This window comes from Solanum dulcamara, chromosome 4, assembly GCF_947179165.1.
Source record: "Solanum dulcamara chromosome 4, daSolDulc1.2, whole genome shotgun sequence".
NCBI lineage: Eukaryota > Viridiplantae > Streptophyta > Magnoliopsida > Solanales > Solanaceae > Solanum > Solanum dulcamara.
This window is the reverse complement of record NC_077240.1, coordinates 22,205,596-22,221,006: the sequence shown is the minus strand read 5'-3', so window position 1 is coordinate 22,221,006 and position 15,411 is coordinate 22,205,596. Positions and strand designations below refer to the sequence as shown.

Below are 15,411 nucleotides of genomic sequence, written 5' to 3'. Positions count from 1 at the left end.
AGACTATGAAGACATGGGGATTAGTTTTAGGGTCAAACTTGATTCTTTGCACTTTAGGGATGGTAGGATAACATAGGCATTCAAAACTTTTCATATGGGAGTAGAATGGTGTTTGTTTGTGTAATATCTCAATAGGACACTTGTTGTTTAAGATGTGTGAGGGTAATCTGTTGATAATATAAGTGCCTATGAAAATGCACTCTCCCTAGTATTTTATTAGAAGTTTGGACTGAAAAAGAAATGCTCTAACTGTTTCAAGTAGATCTTTGTGCTTTCTTTCCACCACACCATTTTTTTGTGGTGTGCGTGGATAGATTTTCTGATGTATAATCCCTTTGGTTAGAAAGAAAAAGTTGGCTTGAGTGTTAGAAAATTCTAAGCCACTGTTTGATCTGATGGTCTTTATAGTGGTATGGAATTGGTTTTCAACCATGGATGTGAAGGTTTGGAGCACATGGAGAGCATTACTCTTGCTACTCAGCAGATGTATCCATGTGGCTCTACTGTGGTCATCAACTAATGTCACGATCCAAATTCGGGTGTGTTAACACTCATCTAATTCACCGAGATAAGTCAGTGTAAAACCCAATAAAAAATAAATGCGGAAGTAATTGAGATAAAACAAGGTTTAAATTAGTCAAAAATAAATAAATAATCTCAAAATCTCCTAAGACTGGTGGTCACGTGTACAAGCCACTAATACATTACCGAAGTACGAAAAAAAATATAGTCACAGTGTCTTTGTCTCTAGAATAGGACTAAAGCATAATAAAAGAGTAAGAGGTGTCTGCTAGATATATGTAACAACAGGTGTCTGCTAGATAGATGTAACTGCTACCTCAACACTCGAAATGATAGCCTCGGATATGGGAGAAAACAGTAGGAGATCAAGCAGGTCAGGGCTCACAACCTACACAAGTGTAGAAGCAACGGATGAGTACCAAACAACATCATACTCAACAAGTGGAGAACTAAAATTAAGCAAAGCTAAATAGATAGAAGTACTAATGTCCTCCCAACCGAACCTCCTTAACTACAACTTGCATAAAAACCAGCCTAACTTTATATTTTTGTACAGTAATAATACGCAGTTCACGAATACTCAGCAATAATATCAGTGATTGAATCATATCAAGTCAAATTCAGTAAACACGGATCAATGAGAGGTGAACACAATTCACAAATATCATAAAGGCGCGATGCAATGCAATGAAATGATGCATGTTTGTTCTATCAGTACACATCTGCTGATATCACAATTCGGAACCCATGGGGGACATTTCTGTCCATGTAATCTTTCACAGAGTGTGTGGCCCATCCCTTCAATATACATATCATTCCACGGAGCGTGTGGCCCAACCCCTTTATTTTATAATACCTGCCACGGAGCGTGTTGTTCGACCACTTTATTTCATATCATTTTCAGTCTCAGTATAATATATCAGAACTAATGCAATCAATTCATATAATTTATAATAATAACATGATATCAACAATAATTTTCACATTTTATATCAATATAGTCATTTCACATGTCCAAAATAAGTCAATAAACTCATCACATCGATCACACCAATACACGTTATTAGATTTCCATTTTTTTATGCCCTTCATCTCTATTCTTAAGGTCAATCATACAGTCAATAACCCAATCCAATTCTCATTACTCCCCAATGCACATAACAAGGAAATACTAGCATCTACCAACTTAAACTAAGGTTTAGAAGTTCACTTGCCTCAAATAATCAAGCAATCACTCCGGGACTTGAGCCTTCCCTTTTCGTTGGACTTTCAAATTAATGTAATCTAATCAAATAAATAATTATAATAAGATTTCAAAACTAACAACAACCACATTATTATATATCTAGCCTAGACCCAAAGATTCGCCCAAATTTATAATTGAATTTCCTAATGTTGATGCCAAATAATATGTCAACTCTCATATTTTCTAAATTTCAAACCTAGGGTTAAGTTTTAATTTAATAAAAATAATTCCTCAACTCCTAATTCCCTCAAAACGAGGTCTGCCCAAATCTCAATTTCATAAACATCATCAGGTTACACTTATGTTATCAAAGTTTTCAATAACAATCCAATCATTATACCATCTTTACATCCTCATTACCTCATTTTACTTAGCCACCAATTTCTTACATTACATTGTCCACTAAACTTGAAAAAGGAAAATAATAAAATAAATACGTAGCACTTTCTTAAGAAAGAATAACAAAGGTGGACAGAGGCATCTTTAATTTTTTTTCCTTAGTAGTAATATTTAATAACAATTACACATAATTTTATCAAAATTATCAATGATTGAATCATTATTATTTTATTGCTATTGCTGACATTATTAATGTATTTATCTCCCATTAATTCTAATAGCAGGAAATATGCCCCAATCCTCCCCTAATTATGACCAAAGAATTATGACTACTTCCTCTATATATAAATCTAATATAGGAACACAAAGTGTACCCATTCAATTGAATACCTGCACTATTGAAACAATTCCTTTTGAAGCTTCAATCTGGTCACATTCTGTGCCCAGCAGCCGCGGGTAACTTCTGTCTCTTCTTTTGTTTCTTTTCTACTTAATTAAGTATTAAAAATAAAAAATTTTACTAACCTATTTTAATATATAGGCTAAGTCATAATGATATTTAAATAAATTACAGTTTAGCCCATTAATTAAATTATTTATCTAAAATTGCTTGTCAACTAAACAACCGCAGTTACCAAATGATCCTAAATTTTTAATTTAAAATTTACGAAAATGATCTTTTATAAAAGAGAAATGATTCGTTCTCAAAATGGCCTACCGGGTCATTACAACTAAGATGAGAAATTATGTGAAATTATCATATGTTTAGATGTGATATGGACCCAATAAATCCACATGTAACAGGTCAAAACATGCATTAGAGGTAGTGATTTTAATTGGAAAGGGCAGTCTAGATTGTCTGGTCATTGGACAAATTAGGCAAAAAAAAGGTTGTTTAGCTGAGAACTTCACTGAAATAGAGGTTAATTCTCTCATTTTCGCAAAAAGGAATGACCAAGTCTATAATGCCATAACAGATCAGCAGTATTAACATGAGATATAGAGGAATTATGGAATAAAACACTATCTTTATTTGCAATAACTGAATCTTGTACATCAGAACTAGGGGAGCAGGAATGGAATGACATTGACAGTGTACTTTATCTACATTAAAAATATGAGAAGAAAGACAAGGAAACATGCTGCTTTTCTGAGGTATGCATTTGCCTTTCTGCATACATTTTGAGCAGAGGAAATATAGGCTATCATGTACTCTACCAATCTCCAGATGCCTCTTTAGTGAAGGAGCCTGCAGTAGACATAAAGAGTCAGTAAATGAAGCAATGCACTTAAGGTGTTTTGCTAAGGAACTGATGGAAATCAGATTGTACTTGAAAGTAGGAATAAAGACAACATTAGACAGTGTAATCTCAAGAGTCAGTGTTACCTCTCTAATTTGTGTGACCTTAACTTTATAACCATTAGGTAATCTAACAAGTATGGAGTAAGGTATTGTGATGAGTTTAGTTAGGTGAGTCTTTTCAAATGTTATGTGGTGTGTATCTTCTAAGTCTAGGATCCTAAATCAGCTTTAGCTTTGAAATATCCACACAAAAGTTTGACAAAATCAATAGAAGAATTACAAGCTATTATAACTGAAAAATTAACAAATTCAGTGGTAGGCAGTGGTTCAGTAGATAAATCTCCCACATTTCCAATTTAAAGTTGTTGCAGGATGTTAACTAGATGGTTGTACTGTTTCTTAGACAAGGTATTCATAGGACTATTTTGTGTGTTAATCTCACCCCTTTCATTTGGACAAGAGGATTCAATCTTCATGAATATTTGCTGCAATTCCCTTTTCTTTATGACCTCTATAGTTGGTGTTATTAAATTGATTCTTCTAAAGTTGATTGTTATAAGCTTGGTTGTTGATTTTATTTGGATAACCATAAAATTTGTAGCATTTGTCTTCAGTATGCCCTACCGCTTGCACTGATCATAGAATGGCCTTGTTCTTGTACCATTGTGCTGCGTGTAGTTAGTTTGAAATCCTCTTGTTCCTGAAGGACCTCCAGGGCCTCTTGAGTATCCACCTGAAGAGCTGACATTGAGGGAAGAAGGATCTATAAAATGTTGATGGCTAAGCTTGAATTCTCTTTGTTTTTCTTCCTGAATAAGGAAAGTAAAAGCTTATCATATAGAAGATAATAGATTCATCATGAGTATACTTCTTGTGATGATGGGGTAGACTTCACCCCTGAGGATTTGTGCAAACTAACTGATCTATTGTTAAGCTCCATGGATAACTTGCACCAAAATTTATTTATTTGCGGGATTTTTATTAGAATTGTAGGGTTTAGGTGCAATTTTATCCTTCGACGGCGTACCTTTTGCATGATGGGTCAGCGAGGAAATGGGAACAGCGGCTTAAGCCATTAGGTGTAGGCGCTTTCAGAGGTGGAATCTTCTAGTTCTTCCTATTTGACCCGATGATCGATCAACGGAGCGAAAGTCATAAAGGAAATCCAACTCCCAGTCTCATTTACTGCAGCAAATAGAAAAGAAGGGCAACCGGAAAGCGAACCCACATCTCGAATAAATTCAAGAACATATTCGAAGAAATTCTGACCCCCGGTCGGAATGGTTTGTGGGTTCCGAACAGCTAGAGTGGCTGAACCTAATAAGATAGCAATTACAATCCAAGAAGTAAGCATTTTTTCATGATGGGTTATATAGTTAAATTTGTGTCGTTGAAGGAATTTGCGTCTCTACGTCTCCTTGGTAGATTTTCAACCAATCTTTCTAGAAAATCCTCAATAAAAAGTTCCTCCTCTTCAATCTTCAATTGCGATTACGATCCAACCACCCGAAATTCTTCTTTAAAAAAAAATAAAATTATTCGAATAGTAGCACATATTTTCTAGCCCGAAAACTAGCTACGAGAACTTTCCCAATTACAACATATTTTCGAAAAAGTTAGATACTATTCATCATCAAAATCAGAATCAGGAGACGATAGTTGATAATCATGAGTCATGACAATGAATTTTTCAAATACTACTTATCATACAATGACAAAAAGGAATTTGTTCATCAATTCCCAAAGAATTTCATCGATATCACCCTCGAGGATTTCCGCAAGCAAACTGAAATACTATTAGAATCCATGAATGACATGCGCACAATGCCAAATGTTGTTGGATTTTTTAGTATACTTGTAGGGATTTCGTCCCATTATATTCCTCAGACTATGATACACTTTTTGATGATGGGTTGTATAGCTCGATACGACACATCTAAGCTCTGTAAGTCGATGGAGAAGCTCAAATTATATATTAATACACAACAACAACAAGGAAAGAACTTGTTAAGTTTTCAATTCTTGGTATATGCATGTTAAATATCTGTGATTTTCTGTATCTATTGGATTGTTGAATTTATCTTATTTTTTGTTTTGAAGCTTAATTATAGTGACTACTGATCAAAATAAAGAATTCATGTGTGTGAAGTTATAATTATATTATCACACATATGATGCGTTATATATGTTTTGATGGATAGGTTGAGCCAATTATTATGTATTTCCATTATTTGTTGAGTCTAGTTTTTTTCTTTTTTAATGATATTGGAAAAAATTGCAACATGAGGTGAGTGGTTTTACTTTTAGTACTAGTAGTAAAGTCTGCGTGAACTCTATCTTCCTAAATCCCACTTGTGGAATTCTACTGAGTATGTTGTTGTTCCGGATAATGTCCTAGTTCAACATGTGTGAAATTCAATATAGAAGGATTCAAAAAATAAAATGATGGAACGAAAACTTGACAATTTTCAGAATTTGGCCGTGTTAGCCATGTAGCAATACCAAAATGAACTTAAGTTGAAGCAGTTGAATGAAACAATAGGCTGCAATTTGTTACTCTTGCTTCAGCTCTAAAATTTGCCTTCTTTATCTTTTAATCTGAGTTTTAGTTGACAATTTAGAATTTAAGTATTGTATATTTATCTTCTTCCCTTTAACTCATATCACGCCTATTAATTAATATTCCTAATTAATTTTATTCCTCCGTCAACTTGTGAAGTAACACTTTTGCTTGCTCTGCTTAAGAATTTAGAGATTAATGTTTTTGCTTGCTGTTTGTTTGAACCATTTTGTAAATTGTTCCATTAATTAGGACTTAGAAGGTACACATCAAAAAGTGCCTAAAAGAACTTATCTCTATTTCCTTTGAGCTTACAGTATTCCTTATAGTTATTTTTTCTGTCGTGCATTAATCACGTTTGACTGCGAATATTCTCTTATACTCTCTCCGTCATTTTTACTCGTCACATTTCGTTTTTAAGAGTCAAATTGTATGAACTCTGAAAAAAATAATTTGGAAGTTGAAGTTTTGTTTTTTCTTTCCTTACGCCTTGAAATTCACTAGCTTATCCAAAAAGCTACTGAGTTGGAATACACGTGCGAAGGCGTGGAGGCGGGGATGTCTTCACCACCCGATATAGCATTAACAACTTCTATTGCATCAATGATGGAAATAAAGATTTACCAACCCTTTTCATCTTTTTTCTTAATTATGGAATTGAAGTTATATAAAAATGAACTGACAAAGCGTTTGTTCACGAAGATTGTTGCAGTTTTCATAGTTGCAAGAATTTTTCACGATTGAGTTGGCCCTCTCATGGTTGAACGTGAAAAGGAATTTATGCATTCTTTTCTCTACAATATGTTAGAGTGTGGTAGATTTGTAACCAATCCAATCAAGAATCTTAATTCGAGAGGTCAAACTAGTAAGGAGAATATCGTAAAGTTAGAGGGGAAAAGATACATCCCAATTAAAATATTGTTGAAATTTTATGAGAAAAAAAATTCATTTGAAAGCTGATTAAAACTAATATTTCAAATTAGAAAAACTCAATTAATTTCAAGTTGGAATGAAAAATTGGCTACCCTACCGAAGAATTTAATTTTTTTAAAAAAGAGTAAAATCTTCTTATGTCCAAATAGGGATGGCAATGGGGCGGGGCGGGGTGGGTACGAGACAGGTTTAGAGCTATGCAGGGCGGGGCACGTTGCGAATTTAAGGTACTAAACATTAAACTAAAGAAAATTAAATCTTTGTAATTACTAAAAATTAAAGATATAAACTTTTTATATTAAACTTTGATTTTAGTTTTAACTTTTTTACAAAAAATATTACACTAGATGTGTCCAGTGAATTGTTAGTTGTTGAAATGTTAATTTGAAATAGTTAATTAACGATTAAGAAATAATTAACTAGAAAAAATCAATTAGTTGTTGATGTTGGTTAGCGAAAAATGAAAAAAATATATGAATTTTATTTTTCATATTAAATTCAATTAAAAAGGAAAAAAACTTGAAAATTTATGCGGAGCGGGTTGAAAATGAAATAAATTGTAATGCGGGGCCGGACAGTTTAAAAATTTTACGGGTTGAGCTCTACCCCTCCCGCACCCGCCCCACCCCATTGCATCTCTATGTCCAAACGAGTCCTTAAAAACCATCAAAGAATGTGATGCACTGGATGGCGCTGCTCCTGTCTTAACCAAAGGGCTCGTGTTCGAGCCTGGATATAAAAAAATTCTTGGTAAAAAACGCTTCTCCAGAATGGGACTCTACACGACGTGAATGCGGATATGATCGGACTCCAATACAGATACCGAACATTGGATGGAAATAAAAAAAAATAAAAAAGAGTCCTTAGAAAGATAGCTAGAGAAGAAATGGGGAGGAAGAATTCTAACTAATGGATTTCACTTATTTATTTGACATCTAAAGTTTCAACTATTGTTTTGGTAACTACAATTACAAAATTACTTTTTATTTAAGGTTTGAGATGAAGGCCAAGATAAGCATAGGCCTAGAAAATTTTACAGCCTAGCTATAGCTTGGTTCACTTCTGTATTCTCATCAATAGTTATTTTTGAGCAAATATGAAATTAAGATTCAAATTTTATGTATTAGATTTTAACGGTTCTTAGTCTTGATCTATCATATTTTTAAAATTGTATTTCAACTTAACGTCTAATGAAATATTAGTGCATTTTAACATTATATCACTACATCATGTTAAAAATACGCTAGATTGACATGATCACACTAGCCAATATTACGTCTACCAATGATCTTGAGTCAACTCCAAACCTTAATGAATGTGTAAAAAAAAGCATAGAATCGAAATAACAATCAAAAAAACTTAACAAAAACTACATACAACACACTAGTTATGCACTAAATTAGTGTGCTATATAAGTTTCAATAACAGGTCAATTTTAACGAACGATATGGCCAAGAGACTTATATAGCGCACTAATTTAATGACTTCTATTTTCTCAAATTTTTCTCTGAAATGCTTGATGAACAAACAATTTTTTTATGAACAACAACATATCCAGTGAAATGCCACAAGTAGGGTTTGGGGAGGATAAAATGTACGTAGATCTTACCACTATCTCATGGAGATAGAGAGATTGTTTTTTAAAAACCCTCGTCTCAAAAGTCATGGTCCCAAATAAGTTTTTTACCATCTATGATAAACCAAAAATTAATATAAAAAAGTTTGTAGCACATCATAGTATTCTCTCTATTTTCCTTCTCTCTACTTGTACTCAAATTGTTTGTAGATTATATGTTTGTGAATCATAGCTCAAGTTTCTCATTTTTTTTTGTCATGTTAGTAAATTGTAAGCAGCTCAAGTGACACTTATTTTCTTAAGTAGAGCAAGCAAAAGTTTTACTTCAAATTGGCAGAGGAAAAAAATTAATTATGAATATCAATTAATGGCATGAAATGAATTAAAGCGACACTTATTTTGAGATGAATGAAATATTAGCTAACTGAAATAGTAACTTTTTGTTTTTTAATTAATAAGTTGTACACTACTAGCTCTATTTCAATTTGCGATGTAGTTTGACTTGATACGAAATTTAAGAAAGAAAGAAAATTTTTAGAAATTTGTAGTCGAAAATAAGTCATAAATGTTTGTGTGGCTATAAACCATTTAATTAAGGATACAATGGAGATTTTAAAGTTAAATAATAAATTGTTACTAAATATGGAAATAAGAGGGAGTAATTAATTTACATACTTACTAGTAAAAATAAATGTAATTTTTATTTTAATTGTTATATACTATATACGTTTAAAATTGCAACTTTTATTATATATTTAAGATGGACTAAAATTTGCATTCCATGGAAGAAAAGAAAAAAATCAAAAGGGTAGTAAAAATTCATCTTATTAAGTGAAAATATATGTGATAAGAGGCACAAGGAAAAAGGTTAATTATCTCGCAAGGTACCGTAGTCCTAAAACATATAGGAAAAGGAAAAAACTAATTTTCTAAATTTGTGGGCAGTCCTAATTATAAACAATATAGGAGAAGGGGAAAAAGTTTCTAAAAATTCTACAATTAAGGTGTATATAAGTGAGGGATGTGATCACCTTAAACTCTCAAGCGAATTGCTCTTTTCATAATTGTTTCTTCGTAAAGTAAGACGAGAATGGAGATCGAACGCATGTTCTTGAATTCTTTCTCCATAGAGAAAAAGCCTGCTGATATATGCGAGTTGATTGAAGCTGCTATATATGTTGGTGCATTAAAGCATCCTCTTGAGTTTCAGAAGCGAAAAAATAGGATAATCAAGATGCTAATGCACCCAGAAGACCACAATCTTGATGATGATGACGACGACATTAGTAATCTTGATGATGATGATGATGAAGAGGAGGTGACCAGCGTTGAAGAGCCTCAGAAAGAAGAAAAGGATGGGTTAGGAACACAACAAATTACTGCCGAAAGCAAGAAACCGTTGTTGAAGATTAAAGTGATCATCAATAAGACGGTACTACCGGAGTTGAAGAAAAGATCGGAGACTGACTTGCTTCAACAATTGGATGCTGCTGATACACCAGAGTCCCATACTACTATGGCATCAAGAAAGAGGATGTCGCTCATGAACGAATCCACCAAACTAGTACAAGTTGCTCCTCCTAGTGTAAGACTTATTTCTGATTTATCTTTCCAGAAGCAGCTTGACGGAGACAAGCAACTCCAGAAACAGAGCCACAAAGGTTTCAAGAAGATGGAGAGTGATCATGACATAGAAAAGAAGAAAGAAGGAGGAGCACAGCAGACCCCTACCCAACGCAGGAGAAAAGAGTGCACCACTGGTTTAACGAAGATGAATGTGGCCACCAAGCCTGTACAAGTTGCTCATCATCAAAGAGAACTACTTCCTGATGGTTCACCACAGAAACAGAGCAACTGCAGTTCAATTAGAAGACCAATGCAAAAAGAAACACAAAACTCTGCAGTTGCGAGACCGATGCAAAAAGAAACACAAAGCATCAGTGATATGAAGAAGAAGTTTGAATCAAGCAAGAGGAAATTTGAGGAAAGGTTAGCAGAGCAAAGGGAAGCCAAGAGAAGGATTGTAATGGTGGACTTTCATGATATGCCTAAACCTGCTAATGACTCTCGCGCTCCCAAAAGACACTGCTGGGGTAGGAAGAGGTTTTGATGTTCTCATGATTCAATCTATTGTAAATTTCACACCTGAATCCTTATATTTTATTTGGTCCTGGGATTCCTATATGTGAATTATCTTAATCATTGAAATAATACAGTTGCAATTTCCCAAATGGTGTTGTATGTCATGATTTAAACTTCTGTAATATATAACTCAGAATTTCAATATTGTCTTTTATCTTCTTAATCCAACTCTTGGTTTACTCATACTTCCCTTACACTAATGTATGCAATCAGGATGATATCTAGATCCTGAATAGGCGCCACAATGTTACTCTGTTTGCTAATCGTTTTAGGCATAACCAGCTATTCAGAAGATATCACTTGCAATTTCAGGTCAATTGAAAGCCTGTAAGATTTTTAAGTAACAAGTATGATTGTAGCACTGTTTTATCCTGATAGGCAACTAGGAAGATATGGAACTTCATACCCAAAATCACAAGGTAAAACAAGAAAGATTTACTTCAAATCAGAAATAAAGATATCCAAATTCCTCTTCCAAATAGAGTAGTTTTATGTGTGTGTACCCAAGCCTCATCACAAAATAGTGTTTCAGTGGGAAATATATCACACAAATATGTAAAGTCAAGATCTTCGATTTTGAACAAAAAACTAGTGGTTGCACTAATTAGATCTCAAATGCAAACAAACCAGCGGTTTATGCATACTTCCATTGAAATGAATCATCAGAATTACACTAGCAACGCTAACACTAATTTAAGTGTTCCTGAGCATTTCCTCCACAGATCAATTTGAATTGGCATTCTTATCAATCAGATCACAGTGCCTAACTGGCAAACTTCTGTTCACACACTAATTCAGGCCAGTAAACTTCTGATATATGCGAGTTGATCGAAGCTGCTATATACGTTGGTGCATTAAAGCATCCTGCTGAGTTTGAATATTGATCCTATAACCAAGCTTTATTTACTAGAAATTCCATCTTGTACATTCAACAAAGTTGTAAACTGTAATTGCTAAGCAGTAGGTAAAGGTATCAACACCAAAAGTAACTCAATCTCCAGCCCCATTTCACTAAAAAGGGTAAAAAAGATAATTAATAGATCCAACTACACATGCACAACTCAAGTTAGCAAAGCCTGCAACTTACCTAAAAGTTGAAGGAGATGGGATGCCTCACAGCAAACCAATCTCAGTTTAAATACAACAGCAGCTGCACCAAAACTCATTTTTGCCAGAAGCCATAGTCAAACAGAAAACTCATTAAATGGCTACCATGTCAACTATAGCCAAGTACAACCTATGATGACAAACATGGAAAAATGCATGAATCACCTCTTGCATTGGTAATAAACACACTAGAATTTTGATAACAAACCCAAATCAACTCAGTTTCAAACAAGGATAAAGGAAATTGCAATGATTGAATAATGCATACACCAAAGAGAAGATTGTTAAATCAATGCCAAACTACTAATATCAAATGACTAAGAATTCAGGAACAACTAATATTGGGGTTCCACTTGCAGCATATAGAAAATACTAAGCAGAACAGGAAGTGCCAAAAAGGTAGTAAGGACAAGATCTTTGAACAAAAAGTACATTTTTTCATTAATCAGTTCCAGAAACTAGTAAACCAACAGTTTACACATACAACTGAAATCAGCTATTAGGATTTACACCATTAACCCTTAAATTCCAACAACAGATCTAAGGAGAAACATTGAACGGTTAAACCCTAATTGATTTTAACCATATAAACCTTCTTCCTAAGCTCTTTCTCCACGAATCCTCCGAGCAAGCTGAATATCCTTAGGCATGATGGTAACCCTCTTTGCGTGGATTGCACAGAGATTGGTATCTTCGAATAGCCCAACGAGGTAAGCCTCAGCAGCCTCTTGTAGAGCAGCCACAGCACTGCTCTGGAACCTCAGATCTGTCTTGAAATCCTGAGCTATTTCCCTCACCAGCCTCTGAAATGGCAGCTTCCTGATCAACAACTCGGTAGACTTCTGGTACTTCCTGATTTCCCTCAGAGCCACAGTTCCTGGCCTGAAACGGTGAGGCTTCTTCACTCCTCCAGTCGCCGGAGCTGACTTTCTTGCAGCCTTGGTGGCTAGCTGCTTCCTTGGAGCCTTTCCACCAGTGGATTTGCGAGCTGTTTGCTTAGTACGGGCCATTTTGATTGTATACTGAAGAAAACTCGAGTTGTGCTGCAATCGTGAATTTCGAGAAATGGGTAATGGATGATTTAAAAAGAGAAATGGAGAGCGGGAAGTTTGAAATTTTTTGGCATTGTGGTGAGTGAGAGTGAATGCAGGCCGTTGATTGAAGCTTTGTGTTAACGATGGAGATTGGAGGAGATTTGATTACCCGGATAGCAATCTGAGTGACACCAAAGTAACAAATGAGTAGTCACCACGTGGATATCAGAGCTAATTAGCCCGTAATTGTTTTCTTTTTTCTTTTCATCAATTCTTTCAAAATTATTTTCGCTCCCAACTTTGTTTTTAAAATCAAACTTCACCCTCAACTTTGAACAATAATTAAAAAAATTTATTTATCCTAATTAAATTTTTAAAATGCCTATTATACCCTTTTATTATCAATTTTTTTTACTTCTTTAGAAATCATGATATTTTATTTTTTTTATTTAATGTAATAAATTTTTCATAAAAGCAAAAATATTATTTTTTGGACAAAAAGTGGAAAAAATACTAATTAAGTATATAAGTTAATGATGTTCTATAATGAAGTAAATTAGCATTATGAGAAAATTAATTTTATTAATAATAATCAAAACTTCTAGTATTTATTTATACAAGAGAAAATAGGAGAGAATAATAACTATACAAATATATTTCAATGTAGGAAATACAAATAATTAATTTAATTAAGGACAAATTTTTAAAGATTGTATTATTTAGATTTTAAAATATTTTAGATTATAATTTATGTAACACTCCATCAATGTCAATCAAAACTTGTTTATTTATATAGAAGAGAATATTCAGCGCCATTTATATTACTTGACTCTCATTCTAAAAATAGTTGTTTAAATTTACTTGCCCAATTTATGAAATTTAAGAAATTTTTAATGCCTTTATATTTCTACCTCATAGTATTACACTTTGTTTGGATTGTTGCTATATATTATTTCATAATGTATCGTATTGTGTTGTATTGTATTATTTCAATGAATACAGTGTTTGAATAGATTGTATCGTTCTTCGTCGTTACATAATGTTACACATCCATGAATCGAATGATAAACCTTACAAGAAAAGTAAGGCACGGGGTAGAGCTATTATGAAAAGTTAGGGTAAAAGATGAAATATAATTATTAAATGATAAATAAAGACAAAATGAGAAAAAAATATTAAAATAACGACGTGAACACACCAAATTGACCGTTAAATAAAATGGGTCTTTTTGTGTTAGATTTAAACGATACGATACAATAGAATTTAAGTAACAATCAAAACAAACATTGTATTTAAACTACCAATACAATACAATACAACGGGTAATAACCATCCAAACAAGGTGTTAAATAACTGCATAAAATAGTAAGTCATATTTAAGGTTTCAAAATATTATTAATAATGTTAGTTTAGTAAAATACACTTCTAATTAATTTTTAGGGTGTCATATATATCAAGAAGAGTCAAGTAATATGAATTGCATGGAGTAAAAATTAGTGGAGAAAAGAAAACAATATACGTATACATACATATACACACACTTAATGCATATTATATTGAAACAACGGTCATAAGAATAATATTAAATTTTGTGATAAATTCTTTAAAATATTATTTTACTCATAATATTAAAGAACTTAAAGAAAAAAATTATAAATATCTATGTTAAAAAGTAAATTATATATAATATAAAGAGATATTAAATAGATGTAATATAACGAGGGTAAAATGGACAATGCATGGGCTAAAGGGGGAAGTTTGATTATTGTTCAAATAATTATTGTTCAAAGTTGAAGAAGGAGTTTGATTTTAAAAGCAAAATTGGGATGAAAATGATTTTCACTCATTATTTTTGTACCACAAAAGTTTTGGTGGGTTATTTTACTTGAAAAATGGTGTTACTTTGAATAATTTCCAAAAATAGTTAAATAATGTTTTTTTTTACTGTAATGGATTTCTTAATTTTCATATATTTCACTAAAAACTTCACCATTTTAAAAATTAATTTCTTGAATCTATGACTAAAGTTTTGCATATTGAACCTTTCCTTATTTGAAATATATTAAAAGTAATAACCTTTAAAACTATCAAATCAATATTTTTGTCTTATATATATAAATCTTATTTAAATAATGGTAAATAAAATAAATAAATAAAATATCAAAAATATCAAAAAAAGAGGTTCACATTTTTTAAAATAACTTTTAAATCTTCCTATATGAAATTCTTCTTATTTATTAGATAGAGATATCATTTATTTTAATGTCAAATATTTTTTAAAAATAATTTTTATACATAATTTTATTGATTGACGTCAGACACACGTGCAAAACGAAGTAGTATTATATATAAGTAAAAGATTATTTATTGGCCTAAGCTCAGTAAATTTACGTTATTTCGTAAATGGGGAGTAGGATTGAAGGTGATTAAATTTGTGATTGATGGTATATTAACACGTTTAATATATTTTAATTTTTGGATTTTATTATGCCTAGCTAGGTTGAACTCCAAGGGATCGTTTGGGATAAACTAAGATATCTCATGAGATTATTTCATTTCATTTTTTTATATGCAGTAACTTACCCACCATTTATATTAAATTCTAATCTTAAGACTAAATAATACTCATTGTCAATTACAAGATAACAT

The 15,411-nt window shown here is 32.5% G+C and overlaps 1 protein-coding gene across 1 annotated transcript; it reads right to left on the bottom strand.

Annotated features, from left to right (window-relative positions):
- Positions 1-12,144: 12,144 nt before the first annotated feature.
- LOC129886950 (histone H3.2) lies at positions 12,145-12,802 on the bottom strand. The gene has a single exon (XM_055961860.1). The coding sequence runs from the start codon at positions 12,736-12,738 to the stop codon at positions 12,328-12,330; it is 411 nt and encodes a 136-aa protein (XP_055817835.1). The 5' UTR covers positions 12,739-12,802; the 3' UTR covers positions 12,145-12,327.
- Between the last annotated feature and the right edge of the window lie 2,609 nt (positions 12,803-15,411).